At 38.7% G+C, this 24,300-nt stretch overlaps 1 protein-coding gene across 2 annotated transcripts in view; it reads left to right on the top strand.

The window, feature by feature from the left end:
• Positions 1 to 24,300, top strand: part of LOC139478191 (myotubularin-related protein 9-like) — a 247,404-nt gene that overhangs the window by 208,307 nt on the left and 14,797 nt on the right. The window contains exons 13-14 of one of the 2 annotated variants that reach the window (XM_071260560.1): positions 5,331 to 5,430; positions 20,204 to 20,331. In XM_071260560.1, coding sequence (XP_071116661.1) covers positions 5,331 to 5,430; positions 20,204 to 20,331 — 228 coding nt within the window. Of the gene's footprint in view, positions 1 to 5,330; positions 5,431 to 20,203; positions 20,332 to 24,300 lie in introns of those variants that run through there. The other variant, XM_071260568.1, reaches the window with a different exon arrangement.

Below are 24,300 nucleotides of genomic sequence, written 5' to 3'. Positions count from 1 at the left end.
ATTGCAGGGCTGTTGTACGTATCCGCTAAGAACTATTTAACCAAATCAGTTCGCTAAGAACTATTTAACCAAATCATGAGTAAACCAGCCGCGACTCCACCTAATACAAGCGATATGTTGTTGATTTTTAGCCGCAATATGCGGTGGCACTTGTGATTGTGCGTCAGTAGATGTTTGAGCAGAAAACTGTGGCTTGACTATTCCCGTTTCGCCTGTGTTTGTTTGCGTTATTAATTCGACGTTAATATCTGAATTTATACCTGGTTTTTGTTAATCGGTAGCAATAACAATTTTATTATTATAGCCTAAAACTTGACCGATCTTAAGTTCCATATTACTCGGAGACATGTATAGTCCCGGTGCATAAACGTAGTCCACTTTGGATTCAGCGTACTGTAATACATCTTGATAACGCTTTATAGACGATGGTATGTCAACTGGTGAATTAATGGCGTCCTCCACGTTTGCGACAAACTGTTTTTGTGCATCGAGCGCCGTCCCATAATCGATAATGGACGTTCGTGTTTGCGATTGTGCACCGAGAATTGCCCATACGTAAGTTCTTATTGATTCATTAACTCTTATAACTCCTGGGTTAGTAAAAAAATTTTCCGTTTTATCATCAAGAAATTCATTCCAAGTATTTGCGGTATCGTTCATTTGTATAAATTTTGTAACAATATATATAAGCCAAACCACCCTTAAAACTCATAAGAGAACCTCTCCAATTGTTATTAGAAAGTTCCCAGCCATGATAAAGATTATGCAATCTTACAAAAAGATTGTTTTTCTGTAACAACTCAAATGGATCGAATGGTTGATGAGGTTTTTTTTAACTAAATCATCGCTGACTTCTTTAACAGTTTTTTGTCCGCTGTACGGAACACTTAGACCATGGTTAATTCCTTTAATACGCCAATCTTTACTCTTAGAAATATTAAATTCCTGACAAATACGCTCATACGCGAACATATTGTACAGATTATTTGATGCATTCCATGCTCGATCCTGAGGTAATGGAGCACTAATTTCTTTAAGTATACGTCTAATCTGATAGTACGCTTGAAATGTTATAACAGACTTATTTAGTTCAAATCCTGGGGAATAAAGAGATACGCCACATCCCGTTGTGGCACACCATATGGCAAAGTTTAACTGATTCTGCCAAAATGGCATCGGATTGTGAAACCAATCGTGCACCATTTTATCGCTAGTTGCCGTGACCCTGTACTTTTCAAAGATATCAGGAAATTTAACGAAAAAATCAAAACCATATGCAGTTACTATAATCGATTGATTAGTAATGTAAGTAGATTTCATATTTAAGTTATGATATAGTATCATTGTATATTTAATATGTATGTTACATTCACGGGAATAACAAATGGTCAGTCTATTCAACTGCTTCATACTATCGATAACTCGGATGGTCAACTCGAAGTCGCCCTATGCGATGTAACGTATTACCCGCGGTGGACCTATATAAATGCTGCGAAAAGAAATAATAAGATGTTTATATAAGGTGAAAACATTAATATTAATGACACTCGCATTATTATACCTGATGGGTATTACAGCGTATGCTCACTCAATGATGAAGTTTTTAAGCCTAATGGAATTAGTATCACAAAAAATGAGTCGAATGGGATACTGAAATTCGACTCTGGAGAAAAGATTGTAAAGATTTTAATGAACTTATCAGTTACACTTGGATTTGCACGCGGAGATATAACATTCTACAATACATCAGATCAGGGAGTTAAATTACCTGATTTAGTTCCCAATAAAGAGTTGTGCATCCATCTTGATCAAATAAGCACGAAGGATAATATTCAACTAGAAAGTCCTTTAACTCTGCTCAGATCTATTCCAGTGAAAGATGAAAAATACAATAGTGGTAGAACAGACTCTTTCTCAACATTACAATATAAAAAATTAAAGCGGGGTATTATTTCAGACCTCAAAATTTCTGAAATAGATGTAAAACACCAACCTGTACATATAGGATACTTAAGTGTAACACTCCATATTATAAATAATGGTTGATTCATCAGGCCCTGGAACACTCAGACAATGTAATACAATTGCGCTTCCGATCTCGGAGACACAGAAGGATTCGGTAGACCCGGTACCGATGGTAAGTTATACGCTTTACACTTACAAGATAATGTATACAAGCGGAAAGAAGTTACATTCCTGGGTAATCTAGAAGATTTAAGTGATGTCGACGTTAGTAGACTCAATAAAAACACTTCGTACAATATTACTCGCAACGACGATAAAAAATGGACTATGCTCGACTCAAAAATCGAGTGGCTATTGAATATCGACATTACCCAACCGTATGTGATGATGGGTAAGGCACATAATTTAACTAAGATAATAAAAAGTGGCATCGTACTCGCGGCTTATATCCCATCAAAACTAAAAAGTGTGTTAGTCTCTCCCCTGCCAGAAGACCCAGGTCATGTTATTTAGTAGTCCGGCTGTAAAAAATGTTAGTTTAAATTTGGTTACTGAATTCAATGATATTAAAGTTAACTTGAGTGCAATACCTAATATTTCTACGCTTATTATTGAAGTCTTGTTCGGAGATGCACCGAAATATAAATTATATAAAGATGCCTTCGAAATATTACCAGGTCTATCGATTAAATGGCTCAAGAAACATGAGCGTCAACGTTGCAGTATTATTCATATTGGAGCATCACCCATTGCAACCCTTGAGGGGGTCCAAATTATTAAAAGTGGTAGTATTTCTCTTACTAAGATATTCTTGCCGTATAATATTAATTTGATAAGGTTGATGTATACTCTCAAAACATTTAAGCAAGACCAATTAAAGATTATTGTATGACCGTAATATACACTATGAGTTTTTATCCGGCGCTCGATGAAAAGATGGATACTGTTGATGGATTTCGATTACATCAAATAAGCGACATAAAACATTGAATAGAGAAGGAGAGGGAGTTGAGACTTGGATTGTATAAAAAGTATCGCAGAGCCGTGAATGCTCTGGACGGAGTTGACACCGCGCTTGTAACATCTGGCATGGGACTCGATGTAGCAGGTGTTGATTAATTATCAACTATAATCGCCAGGTCTATCGCACTTGGCATGGAAATAGTGGCTGGAGTCTCAGGACTGGCAGGAATAACGATAAAATTCATTTCTCGTAGGTTGCAAAAGAAAGCATTAAAACACGATAGTATTCGGATACTCGCCGAAGCAAAGCTGAACAGCATTGAGGATCATATTTCAACAGCAATGGCTGATTGTAAGATATCCGAGGATGAGTTTCGTTTAGTGTTGTCAGAACTCACTAAATACAACGAAATGAAGCAGGAGATTCGATCAAAATCTCGTAAGACCAGTGGTATTAACGAAGACGAGAAAAAAAAGTTCATAGAACAGTGGAGATAATAAGCGCGTCAATTATTCCGTGCCAAAACCAAAGAACTGGTTGAAGATTAAAAATAGATTGCTTACTATCATTAGATCACACCGCATAAAATCATACATTTATTTAGAAGAATGCTTACATAAGTATATAATAATGGAGAATTACAAACCAACAATGGAAGAACTCAGAAAAAGCTATTGAAACATTTATGCTCAGGGGCAAAATTATCAAATGGAGAGAATTACCACAAGGTATATATTTTATTTGTGATGTCAAACCAACCAAATACGGTCATCAATTGTTTCTTTCCAATTATCAAAAAGAGTATATAGTCTGGTCTCCTAGTAAAATGAACGAAGAACTTAGTAAAAATGTTAAATATCACTGAGTTAAAAATAATGGTATACGTATTAGTAAAAATAATAGAGAATATTTTCATTACAATTTAGTTTAATCTCATGACTATCGTTGAATCGCATAATCATTTTGGCATAAAAAATTCCCCCTGTAGTAGCAGTATAGGTATATAAATCTGGCTCCAGTGGGGTTGCGGCAGAACCCCCATTACCTATACTACTAGTTTTAACCTTTGCAACGTCTGCCATGTCCTTGTCTAGTTTGTCAAGAAGTCTTTCATAAGGTTTAAGGTCTATGACAAGCGTCACAAGACAACGGGATCTCACTATTGAAATATCCTTGAATTTCCTAAATACTACATAATTCTTGAGAATGCTTTACTTCTATTACATCTTTGACATAAATCCTGTATTTTGGCTTATTCACTCACACCACTAAAATGATCAGATTTTCAACAGATGTCCTCTTCACTGTCGATCCCACAATTAGTTGTTCCCCAAAAAGCAGAATTGCGTAATGGCGGGAATCTCATTTCTTTTCTGTGTGTGCTAGAGTCCACATTATTTTTATAGTTGTAATGATCTAGCACTTGGTAGTAGTCACATTAGTCTAAGATTAATCTTATAGTTTTCAGTAAAACAGACACAGTAAGTCAATATTAATAGTTGCTAATTAAAGTGACGATCGTACGTGTGAAGCTGGTGTGAGGTGTGTTGTAGCTCGTAATGGAGTCTCCCTCTACTCTTGGTTGCAAGAAGTGTGGTCGTTCATGATCACGAGAGATTCTCATCATACCTGCTGGAAGTGCAGAGAGGTAATATGTCCAGAGGAGGCAAGATGCGAGCAGTGCTCCAACATCTAAGAAAGCCTTCTAAAAAGTTAGCTGAGTCTGTAACTAAGACTAAAAGGCGTGAAGCGGCCAAGAAGAAAGTTAAAGCCATTACTGCGGTGGACAATGATCAGACCTCTGACTCTACTCCAATGCCTCCTACAACTACTCCATCAGAACTACCATTTCCTGCACTCTCCATGAGTCTGAATCAACAACTATTCAAGCAACACCAGGAGATGGCCATGTTTGAGACTCAGTTCTCCGCCTTAAACAAAGATATGGAGATGATGAAGAGTAGAGAGCCAGCTCTGGATAAGAAGAGTTCCCCTGTCAAGAGACCGCATGGGGGACAGCCATGTGCCTTTGCAACACACACGGTCGTAGGACCTACCCCAGCCAAGCGTACCAACCAGCCAACCGTCCAGGCAACTGATCAGCCAGCCAACTGATCAGCCGTACATCCAGCTGGCCGACGAGACAGGTATAAGCTCGCAAGCTTTTCCCTACCATGATACACGGTCAGCTATATCTTTGCTTGGGTCCCAGCAGGGTACTGCAAGGCCATACTCCCCAGCTTAGACATTGTATGGTCGCCACACGGACTCCTCGGCAACCCAGTTGACCGTTAAGACACTACGGTTACCGTTAATGTTAGTTTCTAGTTATTCCAACTGTGTTCTATTATAATAAACATATCAAGTTATTACCTTATATTTCCTCTTTTTTTTATTTTAGGTCTTTCATCAACAGGCCTGAGATTCTGCAACAATATCTCAATCCAATGTATGATCCCAATCCAGCTGTCATCTGGCCATCTGTAGCACCGCAAAGTCTGGTATGTTAGTTTTCACTCTGATAATAAATCAGGCTAACAAGTAAAAGGACATATTTATTAAGGAATTGATTTTCACTGTGAGTTCATTTGAATATAATTTTTTGATTTGAAGTTTACACGATATACTGCTTTTCCATTGGACGAGAGGTCACTCACATGACCACGAAATTGAGTTTATAAGTGTATGAACGACCCAATTTGACGTTCATACGTTTTTCACGAGACCGTGTTCTTGAAATGACGTAAACACTGACGGACTACTTCCACATTCCTCGGGTATTCTGGGTATTCCCTACCACGAAAACATGCATAAGCGTTCTTTCTGATCATTTAGAACCTTTATTCTTGGTCTCAGCGTTTCAGTATACTTTGAGAAATGTCAGAGAGTGACTGCATGATTGTTCACGAATATCCTCGCTACGGCCCATCCTAATGAACAAACGAAGAAATGCACATCTAAACTATCGTAGTATCGACTTGATCCGTGCCTAGGCTGACATTGACCGTCTCCAGCAATCTATGAATTTACCTTTGTGTCTGTTTGACGCATCTTTATTCACCTTTCATTGATCGGCCAGTTGATTAATGATGACTAAGACATGTAACCGCCAAAGGTTCATCAACAATCTCTCCCGTCACGTTTATCGTGTCGGCCATTTTGACGTCTTGTACTTGATGTAAATGTATTACGACGCGCTGTCATTGTGACTGACTTACTGAGGTAGTTCTTTACAGACCTTTCTCATCTAATGAGGATATGATTTGAACACATGTGCTGCGTAAGATGTTTCTGGAGAGCAAGTTGTGCATCCATACGCCCATGTCACCTCTCTTTTTGAGGAACTATTTTACTCCGCGATATAGCTGGTTGTTGTATGGCTGTCAGTGTAAACATGAAGTCACACGTACTAAATAAAATTGTGTTTAGATCTAGGCCTACATCCTTTGAGGTAAGAAATTGTGATAAAGCTCCGACGTTCATACAGTTTGGCCCTCACTCTATGAAGGTTCATACTCCAATGCTCACACAAAGTGAAGGTCAATTCTTAAATGAACTGTCCTAAAGTCAGGGCCATACTGTATGAACAAATAAGTAATTACATAGATTTCTGCAGAATGCTGCTGACTGTCACTTTAGTCAGATTTTAGCTCACCTGACTGAAAGTGAAGTGAGCATTTGTCATGACCTGTTTATTTAATGTAAATCATGACTAAATCTGTCTCAATTTGGATGGATGGTCACTTAGACTAGATGTTTGAATCTATTACTGATCTGTGACAACCACAGGCTGTGTCTCCAGACAATGGACTTGTGATCCATCAGAAGATCCTCCTGCTTGGATCGTTGTGATAACCGGGGATCAGGGAAGTTTGTCAATATAGAGATGGGGCTGACTGTTATTACTTCACACACAGCACAGGGCAATCAGGACTATTACATTCATATTCAGCAGGGATGTTTCCCCCAAATAGCACTGCTTATTAGTGCTGAGTAGAGTACTTCCCTGAAAATAATTTATAGTGTTTTCCTAAAAACAACAGATAATTTTTGTGTTTATTCTGTTGACTGGCATTAAGGAAGTTCAAAGGAAATAAAATGATTGAACCAACTCAAGTTTAATGTTTTGTCTCCAGACTAAAGAGTTCTAGTATTCACAATCATGTTGGACTACGTCAGGGTCACCAAGAGGCTCCCTGCTCTGCCTGGTCTGCCTGATCCAGCCAAGGCATCAACCCCATTGAAAGCAGCCAGGATGGAAGCAGTGAACATGACAATCCTAGATACATCAGATGCAGATGATTTTACAACCAGTCGATGTGGTGTCAAGAGAAAAAGGATCAACAACAACTACTCACCTCAAACTCATGCTAAGATTACCAAGTATGCCACTGAACATGGTAACACTTGAGCTCTAAAACATTTCAGTAAACTTTTAAATGTTAATCTGGTTGAAAGTGCTGTCTGTATAATGGAGGAGGCTTATGCTAATGCTAAATCTGCAGACACACTAGCTGAGGTGTCCGAACTTACTCATAAGAAACATGGTGGACCAGTGTTTTTAGGTGAGCTTGTGTATGAACATTTGGCTGGTGGAATTATGAACCGGCATATTGTAATTGCTACTGCATGTGGCATTGTGCTAAATGAAATCAGATCCTTTCTTGCTGAAAATGGTGGCTCAATAAATAAGACACGGCCATATTCCTTCCTCATCAGGTACCGATTTGTTAAAAGGGAAGCTGCAAAAGCTGCTAGGAAGATACCACCTGGCTTTCAAAAGAAGTGAGACGAATTCATTCTGAGTGTAGGGGAGACAGTTTTGCATCAAAATCGATCCCATCTGACTTAGTCATTAACTTTGACCAAACTTGTAAAAAAATCATCCCTGTTTCCAACTGGACACTAGTGGGTCAAGGTGCAAATCAAATCAACGTGATTGGTGTTGAAGACAAACGTGAAATGACCATGCTGCACCTGTTATCCCCCAAGTGATCTATCAAGGACTGACTGAGAAATGCCACCCCAAGGACAACTTCCCTGACCATGTGACCCATTCAGCCAATCACTGGAGTAATGAAGAAATAATGTTGGAGTATATCGGCACAGTTTTAGTGCCTGACACGAAGAAAGAACTACATTTATCAGCCCAGCAGATATCACTCAAGATCTTTGATGTTTTTGCTGCACATTGGTGCCAGCTCTTCTTTAAACTACTGAGAAAATAAAATTGTGAGGTAAGATTTGTCCCAGCTGTGAATGGCAAGTTTGAAACCATGATGAAACAATTGTTCACTGATTGGTATACGGAAAAGGTGTCAACAAACTTGAAGGCAGGCGACAAGACAATGGCTGTAGATCTGAGGATAAGTGTGATGAAGCCTATCCATGTGCAATGGGTCGTGTAGGCCTTTGACGCAGTCGCAAAGAACAGTGATGCATAGTTTGACACAAGTGAGTAGAACTCTTCTCCCCCCAGCACTGACAATTCACCGGATTTCCATTATGTAATTTCTTGTGTTTGAATGACATTGTTACTTGTTACAAGTGCTGCTGAATAAACAGTAGTTGTTTGTTTTTGTGTTCAAGTTGGTATTTCTGCTATCCAAAATGTGATTTGAAACTGTCTTATTGCTGACAGTCATTTTGAGATATTTAATTTTACCTCAGGCGCATTTTCTTTTTGAAACTTTGAGGTGCTTGTACATCTCGGGGATATCATATCACTTATATCTCCTGTAGGGCCCTGTTTTGAGGACACATTAACCAGTCATGTCCACCTGAAACTTTGAGGTGCTTGTACATCTCGGGGATATCATATCACTTATATCTCCTGTAGGGCCCTGTTTTGAGGACACATTAACCAGTCATGTCCACCTGAAACTTTGAGGTGCTTGTACATCTCGGGGATATCATATCACTTATATCTCCTGTAGGGCCCTGTTTTGAGGACACATTAACCAGTCATGTCCACCTGAAACTTTGAGGTGCTTGTACATCTCGGGGATGTCATATCACTTATATCTCCTGTAGGGCCCTGGTTTGAGGACACATTAACCAGTCATGTCCACCTGAAACCTTGAGGTGCTTGTACAATTCGGGGATATCATATCACTTATATCTCCTGTAGGGCCCTGGTTTGAGGACACATTAACCAGTCATGTCCACCTGAAACCTTGAGGTGCTTGTACAATTCGGGGATATCATATCACTTATATCGCCTGAAGGGCCCTGGTTTGAGGACACATTAACCAAACATGTCCAGAGTCAAAGTCATAACCTGAAAAAAAACGCCTCACTCAACTGGATTTATTATAAGTTGGTGATGGGGCAGTCGGGTAGCCTAGTGGTTAAAGCGTTAGCTCGTCACGCCTAAGACCTGGATTCGAATCCTGACATGGGTACAATGTGTCAGTTCCACAAAGGAGGATCACATTTAGTTTATATATGCTGTAAAGCCCTTTGAAATGTTTGTGAAATACCTGTCACTAACATTGAAGATCAATTTCACTCTCAATGTTGTTACATATTGATGGATTGAGAGTTACCTCCCTTACTGTACGCATATATGCACACGTCACTGTGAGCGTTGTCTGATGGCATTCTGGAAGCTGAGAAGTAAATCCAATGACCAACCACTTCTATCTGTTATAACTTGGTAGTTATAAAGTCTGGTAGCATCAAACACTTAACTTGGTGTCAGAAGTAAAACTTAGATTGCTATCATAACATTGAACTGTGTTGAAATACCCTATTCTGACTGTTTCTGTGCCCTGTCTGACTGACCGCGTGCGTTTCTGATGCATGTCACCTATTTTCGTGATACCGATACGGCGTGGTAAATCTACTGAACTGTGTCATATTTCGTTGTGAAATTTGTTATATACTCTGACTGTAAGGGATTTCAACCAGTAATCTAAACTGTTTCTGATATGATCTATGAGAACAACGGTGTTTTCTATCTGAACTGACTGAATACTATTCTGTGTGTAATTGAATCTACGGAAAGCCATTACGCCATATTGCTTGATTACTGCTTTTGACTGACAATGGCTGAAGGTAATCAGGCTGCACTCCAAGTTGTTCACATACCAGTTAACATTCCACTGCCTACTAGATGTGATCTGTCTAGAAATTTCAAGAAATTCAAACGAATGTGGGAAAATTATGAGCTTGCTTCTCGCACTAGGACTGATAGTGAGGAATGTCGATCGGCTACCCTATTGACATGTATTGGTCCAGATGTCTTAGACATTGTAGATGGATTAGAATTTGAAAATGAAGCAGATAGACAGAAGGTGGACAAAATACTGGAAAAACTTGAACATTATTGTATAGGGGAAACAAATGAAACTTGGGAAAGATACAATTTCAACAGAAGGGACCAGGAACAATCCGAGTCCATTGATTCTTATGTTGCAGTATTAAGAATTCTTGCAAAGAGTTGCAACTATGGGGATTTAGCGGAGTCATTGACCCGTGACAGGATGGTAATGGGCATCCACGATAATGCAACAAGAAAGAGATTGTTACAAGCATCAAAACGGTCTTTAAAGGACTGCATAGATATTTGTAAGTCGCATGAAAGTGCGACGAGACGTCTGAAATCACTATCGCAAGCTGAAGATGTTCAGTTTGTAAGTCAAAGGAAACCCAACAAGTCACATAAACCTAATGCTAAGCAACAGATCAAAACTCTGAACTGCTCAAATGTAAGTTCTGTGGAAAGAGGCATGAGTTTCAAAAGAAAGAATGTCCGGCATGGGGTAAGACTTGTGCAAAATGCAAAAAGAGAAATCACTTTGCTGCTTTGTGTCCTGGAAAGAGCAAAGACAGGGTTCACATGGTGGATAGTGATACTGAAGATAGTGAGTCTGAAGAGTTTGTAATGTCTGTAACTTCTGACTGTGTCAATTCTGTACAAGTTGATGAAATGAACTTGGTCAATCAGAATTACCCCAAAAAGATATTTGCAACATTGGTTGTGAATAGAGAGGAAGTTGAATTTCAACTTGACTGTGGGTCAACTGTTAACATTCTGCCTTCTTCTGTGTATACTCAAGTGTTCAGGGATGACAACTTCAGTAAATTGGACACTAATCTGACTTCCACACTGCGAATGTACACCGGTGCTGAGACAAAACCTCTTTGGAAGATACGTGTGTCACTACAAAACCCCAAGAATGGCTGCAGGTACAGTGTTGAGTTTCTAATTGTTTCTGAGAAGGGTTGCAAACCAATATTAGGGGCACGAGCTGTTCAACAGATGCAACTGATCACTGTGAACTTTGACAATATTCTGTTGATGGAATCACCCGAGGTGAATCTAACTGCTGACTCTTCACTTGAGCCTGGGAAACTGGAAATGACTGATATCAAACAAAATTATCAGGATTTGTTTGATGGTGAGGGAACTCTGGAAGGCTTTCTACACTTGGAGGTTGACAATACTGTAACCCCAGTACAGTTACCATGTCGTAAGATTCCTGTTGCTGTACAATCTCAGCTGAAATCTGAACTGGAAAGACTGACGGAGCAGAAGATTATTACACCTGTTGACATACCAACAGACTGGGTGTCAGCTTTGGTGGTGGTGCAGAAACCGTGGACAAACAAAATCAGGATCTGTATCGACCCGAAACCGTTATACAAGGCACTTAAAGGGGAAGTGTACACGCAAAAATCACTTTCTTTCTTGTTTAAAACAAAACGGAAATTTAGAATTAGTTAGTATCAGTGTTTGAAAATATACACTCATTTTTCTCACAGTCAATGTAGCGAGCTCACAATAAGTGTGAAAATGTCATGCTGTTATGAGGCCTTCGTTTTCCGAGCTAAACAGGCCTGAGTTATCCCCCTTAGATTATGACGTAATTGGTGCCAATTTAACTGGGCCCCTGTCTTGTCACAACGCAAAAGATATCAAGTACCAGTTTATGGCGAGACAACATGGCATCCGATACCTTGCCTGGTCCGAAGAGGTTCCCTTGACCCTTCAAGAAATCGCAAAATCATACGATTTTGAACCAAAACGAGCAAGCTTAGCGGTATGGAAACGATGAAAATCAAGTGGAAAAGAAGACCCACATCACCTAATTTGTCACCCGACCCCGACTCGACATCTACACAATTAGGCCTACCAGTGACAACGTGGTAAGAATAACACTTGATGTGTGTATACCTAAATTACCTATATGCTCATTATTATGTTTTCAGAAGCGGAAACGTAATATTCTATGAGATTTTTGTCAAGCCTGGTGACCCGCATGCTTCGTCAGCAGGCCTATTCATCCTGTCCCACCCTGTTACAACACCTATCGCCGGTATCGCCATTGTCGTCAATCTGAGTTTGTCTGTATTAGGTGTAACTATTCCCACCCCCTATAGACTACAGATCAATGCTACTTGCCAATATCAAGTAACAAATACGATCTGTTGCCAAACGTTGTCTCAACAAGATTACACATCAGGCCCACCATCTGATGAGACCATATGCTTAGTGTAACACGAAAATGGGGTACATCCCAGTACGTTTCTAAAGTCGGTTGCCGAGTGGAAACGTACTGGGGAAAAAAAGATTCTCTTTGATTTTTTCCCATCCGAGTTCAAAATACCTGCCATATTTATTGATAAGTAATTGGATGTCGTACTTCACACTTCACACCGTCCCCATTTGAAAGGGAAAAGATAGATCTCTCCATTGATTTGTTTAGTGTTTGAAACCAGTTACTGCAGTAGGACTACAGTATCTTATTCTATTTAATAGACAATTGGTTATTGGTTTGTTCTGACAACCATTCTTAGAAAATGTATTGCAACTTTGCAGGGAAACTATTTATCATCTATTATGGGGCCAGATTTAAAAAAAAAAAATGTTTTGAAACTATAAAACAGAAAAGAAATATCTAATATATAATTAATTATTAAAAACAGTGGGTTGATTAACTGAGTGGAACAGATATATATAAAATGTGTATAAAAAGCTCATTTACTGTCACAATCAATACATATAAATTATCTAAGAAACTATAAGAAAAACTTGTTGAATATTAGTGAAGATATTTTAAATTGTAAATCTTTGTTTGGAAATTTGGACCTCCCAACCTGACCTTTTGAGCAAAACATCTGTAACAGCCACCCCCTAAAATGCAAATGAAATATGCAATCATTTTGTTATATGAGTGAGTGAGTAGGGTTTTACCCCGCTTAAGCAATATTCCAGCAATATCACAACTGGTGGACACCAGAAAAGGGCTTCACATGTTGTGCCCATGTGGGAAATCGAACTTGGATCTTCAGTGTGACGATCGAACGCTTTCACCACGAGGCTACCCCACCACGCTTTTTTTTATGAACACTTGAAATAAAGTTTAGAAAACATATAATATGATTTACTTTCATCAATTTATTTTATTATGCATTTTAAGATCTACCATGCACAACAAACAAATCTGACAAGTAAAATAAGAGATTCGAGTACCATAAATGTTTATTTGCCAGCAAGTTGTGAAAGCATATGTAACTTGTAAGGTTATTAAATTACATCAGTGATATTGAAACATGCCCACAATATTTCAAGAAGTATTGAAACCTACAGTAATAAACACATCATGTCAACATAATAGAATTATAAACTGTTTTGGTATTTATTGAATTATTAACATGTAATAAAAATTATGCATATATCATCAATGCAAGTTACTTCTTATATAAGCATCCCTCCAGTTTTAATGACAATAATATAAATGTAAATGGTATGATATTTTTTTGTAATGTGCATTGCTTGACGAATAAAAGACACTTTTTCATTTCAGAATCTATCTACACCTCATAAACAAGAGGTTGACTTTGGGGATTTGCAGAAATAGTTGAAGAATCAGAGAAAAGTTATTCCATCTTGTGTTGTCGATGTGATTCATGAAAGATTTCTATCTGATGTATGTAATGTTTTTCTCTATGCTCATTAAAATAAACTTTTTTCATTGAAATCTTGTTTTATGGTCTCTGACAACAATCAGCCTTTGCTGTTTCATTTGATAAGTTTCTGTAATACAGGATGGCTGATGCTGGATCAGGTAGTTTTGGGCAAGGGCAAAGGCCGGGGAAAAGACTGAAGAAAATATCACAAGCAATGGCTAAATGCTCAGTGGCAACTTGTTAGTGCACTGGTTGACTACAGCTCTTTTGTTGTCTGAAGCACTGTACCTCACAAGACACTCTAATATTTTATTACTTATAACTCTGCATGAAAATAAACACAATTTGCAGACAATGAAAATGGATCTCAACACCAGGGATTTCTTGTGACACCGGTGGGGCAGGATACTCTCACCTTTCGTGAACACCTGGTATTATCACTATTTGATAGCGATTCATTAACACATGCTCATGATTTAGTCAGAATTGTACCATCAACTGTTTTTTACCGAGATTTCATATGAATATGGAAAGGGTTCTGTTGCATTTATACTCTTCCATATCATTGTGGGACCTGAAAAATAGAAAAATAATTTTAACATACATTTGTCAAAATAATATGTACACTGACTAAATAATTGTAAAAGAAGGTGGTAATAATTTTCAGCAGTGACAGGCATGTCACTGGGTGCCTGAATACAAATATCATCAGTTAACTGTGTACAAATTGTATCAGATCTAAACTTTTATATGTCATTCACAGTAAACTTTCATTTGTCATCCACACTACACTTTTACAACAAAAGACGACTAGAGAGAATATAATAGATACACAAAATAGTTCAATACAGAAATTATTTGCATATAGTATTTACATTGTGTGATTATTCATTGTCAAAATATTATTTTGTACCTCATACAGTGAAGCACTGTGTGCCATGCTTCTGGTGTACATAGGACAGCGACTTTACACCATGATGGACTGGGGACCTGTACTTTCTGGGCAGCGGTGTCTGGCATGACTTGGCTCGAAACTTCATATTTGAAAGATACAACATAGAAACATTAACACTTTTGTCATCTATATCTCACTATCACAAAATATAAAATGGTAATTTGATTTTTTTCATGTATCAATGTGCTATAAATTGTTTATATGTGTAAATTGCATTAACATGAAATTTGAATATTTTGGGTGGTAGGTGGGCGATGATTTTGGATAGTGACTGGATATTTTGTCAGCTACAAACCAGCAAAACCAGATATCTTTTTAAATAAAAAATATATAAAGCCTAAATATAAAAAAATAAACATGTTGCAATGCATTTTTGCGGATTTTTGCTTCGACAGTCTGAATCAAAATTATTGTTCATGATTATTTAAAGATTATGTACACACACAAACACACACACACAGGCTTTCAATGAGTTTATATAATTTATAATTTGTTTTCCTGTGTATATTATAAAGTTTATTAATCACCAAAATGAGATGATTTGTGTTAATTCCAGACGGGAATGGCTGTAAAACTAAAACATTACATAACACAACTTACTCCATCAACAGGAGTTTGTGCAACGATCAGCTGATCAGGAGTATCGACATAACCATGCAGGAAGTGAACACGTGAACGAGACAACATCGCGGATATTCATGATTATCAAGTGAAACTATGTACAAATATCACCCTACCCCTGCTAAAATAATTTCTTAAATACTGCTGTGGTTAGAATAAACTAAAACAGCAAACTTACCTGATCGAGTTACTTCAACGTTACGGCGTTTGTTTACAAACACATCCCAGTCAGTGTCTTGATGAGAGTGCTGTCCCTTTAGCCAGTTTCCATATAAGGATTGTATACCATCCGCTTCCGATCAGTTTCAGCACAGGACTATATATAACTAATAATAGTAACAAAAACGGCCTTCGGCCTCGTCTATAATTCTTTGGCGAGTTTTTTTTATTGTTATTATTAGTTACATATGGTCCTGTGGTTTCAGAACCAGCAGGTATCTAAACTCTCACGGAAGACGACAGCAACTCGGCAAGAGCGAATATGCGCAACACAAATAAACGAATAAGCGCAATTCATACAACGGACCCTTCCAACCATAATTGCAAATCTTACAGTATGTTATCAGTGTATTGTTGTCTTTTCAGTCGCGATTTTGGAAAACGAAATAATTTTAGAGTAATTGTGCTTAGCGTTGTGTCTTGGACAGCTCGGCACCGAACAAAACAATAACTACGCTGCGCATTTGAGAAGATAAAACCACACACCTACATACACCACGTGAAACGCGTCTAATAAAGTCTTATGACGTCATTCCTTTATCAATTGGCACCAATGTAGTCATATTGCAAGGGGCATAAGCCATGGTGTGTTTATTATGGAAATAGAACTCTCTGTAAATGTGAAAAATATGAACCGATTTTATGAATAAAATAAATTTGATACGTGTGATATTTTAATTGTTTTGCCTCTAAAACTACTAGGTAAATACTTTTCATGATGAAAAAGTACAAGAAAAATAGGTTTATTTTCGTGTGAACTTGCCCTTTAAGAAAAACCATTATCCGATAATGACTATAGATGATGTGTTGCCTAAGTTGGCAAAGGCCAAATGTTTCTGTTTGGTGGATGCCAGAAATGGGTTCTGGCATGTTCAGTTGGATGAACAGAGCAGTTACCTGACAACGTTTGAAACTCCCTGGGGAAAGTACCGTTGGCTCCGTATGCCGTTTGGCCTCTCACCAGCTCCTGAAGAGTTCCAACGACGACTGAATGATGCCATATCTGGACTGGATGGTGTTCGTGCGATTCATGACGATAATTTAGTTTACGGCGTGGGAGAAACTGATCAGGATGCTGAGGTCGAACACGACAAGAAATTGATCGCCCTTTTTAATTGTTGTCGCGCGAAGGACATCAAACTGAATGAGTCTAAACTGAAGTTGAAACTGCCCAAAGTGCCCTACCTGGGTCATGTACTCACTGCTGATGGACTCCAAATTGATGAGACCAAGGTTGAGGCTATCAAGAAAATGCCTTCACCTACTGACAAACAAGGTGTGCAACGCATCTTGGGGATGGTCAACTATGTGCAAAAGTTTGTACCCAATCTCTCTGAAATCACCGCTCCACTGAGAGATCTGCTGAAAGGTGAAGTGAACTTTCGATGGGACAACACTGTACATGGACAGTGCTTGGAGAAGATTAAGCACATTCTGTCAGAACCTCCTGTTCTGAAATATTTTGATAATGAAGCTGTCACATATCTCCAATGTGATGCTTCACAAAGTGGCCTCGGAGCATGTCTTATGCAAGATGGACAACCAGTGTCATATGCATCCAGATCAATGACAAGCACAGAGCAACATTACGCTCAGATAGAAAAGGAAATGCTTGCAATAGTCTTTGGACTGGAACGTTTTGACCAGTATGTGTATGGACGCAAGGTGACCATAGAGACAGACCACAATCCTTTAGAGTCCATCTTGAGAAAGAGCCTCCTGAGCGCACCTAAAAGGCTGCAACGCATGATGCTACGGTTGCAGAAGTACGACTTTACAGTGGTGTACAAGAAAGGAAGCCTGATGTTCATGGCTGACACATTAAGTCGTGCGTACTTACCACATGACAGACAATTGATCACTGACGAAGGCCAAGTGTTGATGATAGACATGAGGAGCCCAACAGCTATTGACATTGAGACAATTCAAATGGTTGAGCATTTATCCATATCTCAACAGAGACTAGCTGAACTGAAACAAGCCACAAGTAAAGATACCTGCATGAGCAAGCTGATGCAGCTCATACAGCAAGGCTGGCCACCGTCAAAGGAAGATGTACCACACTCAGTACGGGAGTGAACGAACTCTCTATGCAGAATGGCGTAGTATTCAAGGGCGAGCGTGTTGTTGTACCTGCAAGTATTCGTGGCAACATCATGGAGAGAATTCACTCAAGCCACATCGGTGTGCAAGGGTGTATACGATGAGCAAAAGAACTTGTCTACTGGCCGAACATGGGACAGGAGATAATAGATCTTGTAAGCAAGTGTGAAACCTGCAACACCCTACAACAAGACCAAAGCAGGGAGCCTTTGATCAGTCATCAAATTCCTACTCGTCCCTGGGAGAAACTGGGATTCGATTTGTTTGAGTTTGATCAGAAAGACTTTTTGATTACTGTGGACTATTATTCCGACTTCTTTGAAATTGACAGACTCCACTGCAAGAAAGCTCCTGAAATCAACAAGAAGCTCAAGTCACATATAGTTAGACATGGGATTCCAAATCAGATTATCTCCGATAACGGTCCACCGTTCAACTCTGAAGCTTTTCGTAAGTTCTCAGACAACTATGAATTTGAGCATGTTACGTCGTCACCTCGTTACCCACAATCCAACGGGAAAGTTGAAAGCGCGGTGAAGATAGCTAAGAAGCTGATGACAAAGTCACTACATGCCCAAACTGATCCTTACTTAGCTCTCCTGGACTGGCGAAATGTTCCGACAGAGGGAATAGGATTTTCTCCGGTACAGCAACTCTTTAGAAGGAGAACAAAGACCAAACTCCCAACAACAAGTACACTTTTACAACCAAAGACCGTTGATGGTGTGTCAGACAAGATAGCTTGTAAAAAATCTAAACAAGCTTACTACTTCAATAGAGGCACCAACGAACTTCCTGCTCTGAAGGAGGGAGATGTGGTAAGAGTCAAGCCTACTAAGTTCGACAAACAGTGGAAGAAAGCTGTTATAGAACAACAGGAGGATGTGAGGTCGTATGAACTGCGTACAGAAGATGGCAGTAACTTGTGCAGAAACAGACGACATTTGAGAAAGTCTCATGAAGCTCCTCCATTGTTTGTGGATACAGATATGGCTGAAAGGAACCGGTTAGAACCAGATCTGTGTGTGGAAAGAACTTCCGCTGAAACTCCTATGAGGAACTGTACTGACAAGCCTGTAGACCAAACATCAAGCAAAACTACAGAGAGCGCTCAGATTCCTACACAGACAACTAGACAGTCAAGTGAGACAACTGAGAAGAGAACTTCTCGTGGTCGTGTGATCAAACAACCGTCTAGATTCAGAGGTTATCTTACAAATTAAGAACTTTAAAGTAAAACTGTTTTGCAGTAAAATTGTGTTATGGACTGTAAGCCTTTTTGAAAGGACGAAGAACTGTTTAGTTTTTATGTTATGAACTGTATGCCTTACTAAGGACGAAATCAATTCATACCTGTTATTGTGTTGAAAGTTTGGGAAGTGTTTCAAATATGCTTTCGGTTTTCAGCAACTAAGCTGTTAAGAACAAAGACTTGTTTTACCATTAGTATTGCATTAATGTTTCAAGACTATAAAGGTTACCCTTAAAAGGGGAGATGTTACGTATTGATGGCTTGAGAGTTACCTCCCTTACTGTACGCATATATGCACACGTCACTGTGATCGTTGTCTGATGGCGTTCTGGAAGCTGAGAAGTAAATCCAATGACCAACCACTTCTATCTGTTATAACTTGGTAGTTATGAAGTCTGGTAGCATCAAACACTTAACTAAGGTCATGTACTCAAAAATGTATTATGCTCCTAAAAACTGGAGAAGAATTTTATTGTAGGTCAGTGAAGCTTGGTATATGGGTGGGTTTCAGGTCGTGTGAACACTAGCTCACTGAGTTGTTGAGGATTATTTTCAATCAATAAATGAGCACTAGCTCAATCAGCTATCTAACAGTCAAATTTCGTGGGTGAGTTTACCATTTCTGATGTATAACAAGTTTAATCCCTCAAAACAACAACAACATTGCACATAAAGGATTTTACCACAGACCCAAGGGATGACTTCATGGGACAACGCTGTTGTCTAGGTTTCAATGCAGATATAGTTTAATCCCTATTATCCAACTATAAAAACATGTCTCTTAGAATAACATTGTCTAAATCGTTTAATTACTGAAACAGTCTAAGTTGTTCCTACAAAACCTAGGGCTCAATCGGCCAGTTGTAAAACCCATGATTGTGGTTTCGAATCCCAATTATGTTTCTAGGTTTGTCAGCACCATATACATGCTCATGATTTTCAATGAAGTGGTAACGTCTGAGACCTGCATCACTTCGGGCTTTCCTCCCACATTAAGCTGACACTCAATATAACTGGAATACTGTTAAAAGCGGCGTTAAACCCAAACTCAGAACATGATAGTGTTTTTCCTACGTTCTTAAGATTCAGGAAATGGAGGGATGGGGTTGATTCTGGTTTTGCATGTAATGCAAACACCTTATTTGTTGATATATATTTTGTTCTTACAGCTTTATGTCATGAGCTCACTCTCATTGTTTCTTTGTAGTCTTTGTGGAGTGGCTTGTATTTGAGATGCCAAGTCAATCAAAGACCAGGGGAGGAAGCTTGGGCAGAGATTACAAAGATTCGTGAATTTGACAAGGAACTGAAGGCAAAGGTTACCAAACTTAGAAGGTATGTAAATTCATTCAATTTCTGCTTCTGATCTGAGGACATCCCATTACGGGTCACATCAGAACGACCTTTCGCAAACTTTGACCGACCACTGAAATGACTAACAAGATGTCATCATCAGCCAATTAGGAAGCAGCTTTACGGCTCTCATTTCAACCTGGTGACTTCCATTTCAGACTACACTTGAAAAATATGTTGACACAGTTCTCGATTAAAATTTTGAAAACTGAACGAATGAACACTCCGGAATGTCTAATATATGGTTGAGATTGTATGGCAGTGCTTCCCACGTTCCCTTCAAATGTTTCTCCAATGGGAGCGAGAGATTGACGATGATATTGACGGAATCAGTCACACAGGCCGTAACTGTTGTTCGGAATACCCTGTGTTAACATTTTCGAGGTTGCATGATTAGAAAACACATTTCGACTGTCACTTTCATGATCTGGTAAGCGACACCTTGATTGGTCGGATAAAAGGTCGTTCTGGCGGGACCTGTAATGGGATGTCTTCAGATCTTTGTTTAGCGATAGCGAGAACTAAGATCTGATTTTAATGAGATTTTGGATGTTCATAAATACATTTTGTCGATTTCCAAAAGATAAAAATGCATGATATTTGTAGAAATTATTCAAATGTCCAAGCAAAAGCGCTGAAATCACATGCTCCATAATCGACTACTAAAATTAACTTAACGTATGTGGGGGCGTGGCCTAAAGCCATCAGCACAGCTGTGCAGTGGTACATGACAAATGTTTTCATTGGCTGATATGTAGACTTGTTTGCCAAGTATCTATATCTTGTGATTCTTAGGCGTTGTACACATACTGTGTCTGCTATTTCTGGTAGTTCTATAACAATTACAACATTGCATACATTGTTGAATGTGTGAAACAACCTTTGATCTTGACATTGTAAATAATTTAATTAACTGTAACTACATTTTAAGACTAACACAGTCCTGTTCCACAAAATGAATGCACACCATTAATAAGACTGCAATGCAGTTAAACAAAACTGAGGCGGAAGCAGGCAGACTTGGCACCTGGGAACCTGTTTTAACAACAGCAAGGGGAATCCTCCCAATGGCAGAATTTTATATTTAGTTTTATCACCCCTGGCCTCCCATTTGCCCAGTGTCCATTACCTATTACTTACCTCTGATACTTACTTCCATACTATCAGTGCTAATTACGGTAAAGTGTTGGCTTCCATTGTCTATTGTCAATCACCTGTCAGCACCAATCATCTATTGGCTTCCCTTGTTTGTTTCTACCCTTTGTTATTTTCCACCTTTTTAGGCAAGAGCCCTATTGTAATCGTTCAATTTATTATTATTATTAAGGCTCTATGCCCGAAAGGCAAGAGACCTATTGTAATCGTTTGATTTATTATTAGGGCTCCCTGCCTACAAGGCAAGAGCCCTATTGTAATTGTTCGATTTATTTATTATTATTAGGGCTCCCTGCCTACAAGACAAGAGCCCTATTGTAATTGTTTGATTTATTTATTATTATTAGGGCTCCCTGCCTACAAGGCAAGAGCCCTATTGTAATTGTTTGATTTATTATTATTATTATTATTATTATTATTATTTATTATTATTCCGCCGATTTTTGTTCCAGTCCTATCTCAAAAACTACTGCTCAGAATATCTTGAAATTTTGCACAAAGATACCTTAGGTCCTGAAGCAGATACCACAAAAATCTCAAGACTCTAGACTCAAGATCTAAGGGCAGATAACTCAAAACAACTTTAAAAATCGCAATTTCAACAGCTCATATCTCCGTCACGAAAGCTCCAATGACTTCCAAAGGTGCGGAATCAGATGCCCAACAATTTCTCTACACATCTAATGTAGCGTAATTGCTTCGTTTGGCCGCCATATTGGATTAAGTGTTTTTGCACTGTTTTTTACCATTTTTCTCAGTACTTGTCTCCCAAAATGTGCTCAGCTCAAACTACCAGCTCAAAAGCTTCCAAACTTTCCATACTTTGTCTCAAAGTACCATACTACCAACTTCGCAGAAAACATACTTAAGTCATGTGTTTTCCTGATAGCCCATGTCCTGGCGATTCCAGAACACCAAACCGTTTGTCTGTAGCTCAACGGACAACGAAACTACAGAGTGTTAAAAATGGTACTCTTTGGCCCCCTGTCATAAATTTGCATCTGTAAGTCGAGACTACTGGTCCAATTTCGGCCGAATTTCGTGTTTATTTGTAGAGTGAGATTGGCTGTTACGAAGCCTAATTGTAGTCACTTCGCATACAAGACGACGGAGAGAGAAATGATACATAATTCATGTATAACAACACAGGTAGAAACGGACTATAGAAATAGATTAACGTGAGCAACTTGGTATAATGTATCGACATCATAGTTTTTTGTTTTGTGGAAGCTCATGTCTAAATCACAATACACAACGGATGTTCATTGACCTCGCAGCGTGCCACCTTGAGGATGGGTCAGTCGATTGCATATTGGAGCGAGAGCCACGGTAACGGTATAGCAAGATAGCAGTAGCGCTGTAGTGTGCTAATTAAAGTGTATTGTATTACCACAACTAAAGGTATTAACAGAGGGGTAATCCGTTCACTTGATGTTTCGACGGTAGAAGTGACATTTTAACATGGTATGAGAGTGCTCTAGATTTCTATAGTCTGTTTCTGTATAGATTCTCTTCACGCTGTTTGTAGTACACTCTGCCAGTGGAAAGTGCACAGTTTCGCGTACTTGCACGGTAGATCCATCCAGTTGCTGCCTGTCTGAAAGGATTGTTGTAAAACATGTTTTGTTGTCTTTATAAAATGCTTTGTTTTTCCTTGGAACGGATTTCCGCACTATCAAATTACCCTTTTATGATACGAACCTGTTCATTATTGATAATTCCATTTTTTCTGAAAGATCCCAGATATAATGCCAACTTAAAGGAGTATTAATTACCAATATCATTATTGTTTAGAAACCAGTCCCTTTCTTTACTTACTTAAGTGTTATGATGTCCTTTGTGTTTACAGAAGAAGAAGAAGAAGAAGAAAATTATTTTATTTTCGTGTCACACACTGTACAGCAGTGGCAATAAAAATACACCAATAGTGTGTACAGTGTCCTGCCATTATGGCCTACGAGACACGCAGGACGTCACATACATATGAGTAAAAATGAGAAATATCACAGTACATACATATACATAAAAATGAGTTATCACCAGTTATCACCAGTTATCAGAACATTCTGATACTAAGATACATGGAACTAGGTTGGTAGAGACGAAAGACATAGTTGTCTTCGCTCATACATGTGATGAAGAAGCGCGGCAAGGGGTCTGACCACCTTATTGTTCCGCATAAAGAACACGGTCTGATCGGCAGCGGTCATCTGTATAAAGTTTGGAGTTGATTGAGAAGCTAAATTCCATAAATCATAGCGTAAATCTGTATAGAGAGAACATTCAGCAAAAAAGTGTATTTCATCCTCAACAGCATTCTAATTACAGAATTTACACATACGTTCAATAAGCGGTGTTTTGGGGCGGGTGAATCTTCCCAATTCTATTTCTAATGGCATTGAGCCGCAGCGAAACTTACTTAATATACTGCGCTGACATCTGTTCATCAATAAACTGACATAGGGTTCTACTGATAAAGAATCTTTAAATAATCTGTATGGACGTAACTTATTACCATTTACCTGGCCCGTAACGTTCCAGAGTTCATGTAACCAATCAGAATGGTTTAAGGATAACAGACATACTTTAGACAAGTTAAACTCTTCAGTAGAAATATTATTTAGATCATACATTGGTAAATGTAAACTGACAAAGTAGTTGAAAACTGTATTATTCCAGGATCTACGGAATTTTACTGACCATTTGCAAATAATACTCAGCATTCGGGATTGATCTGCAGCATTCTAACTGCGCCAGAACCGAAGAATTTCAAATTTTTGTTTTGTAAATTAGGAT

Source organism: Haliotis cracherodii, unplaced genomic scaffold (genome assembly GCF_022045235.1).
Source record: "Haliotis cracherodii isolate W230 unplaced genomic scaffold, xgHalCrac1.p SCAF_1, whole genome shotgun sequence".
In the NCBI taxonomy this organism is placed as follows: Eukaryota; Metazoa; Mollusca; class Gastropoda; order Lepetellida; family Haliotidae; genus Haliotis; species Haliotis cracherodii.
The sequence above is the reverse complement of the archived record's forward strand: the minus strand, read 5'-3'. Positions and strand labels throughout refer to the sequence as shown.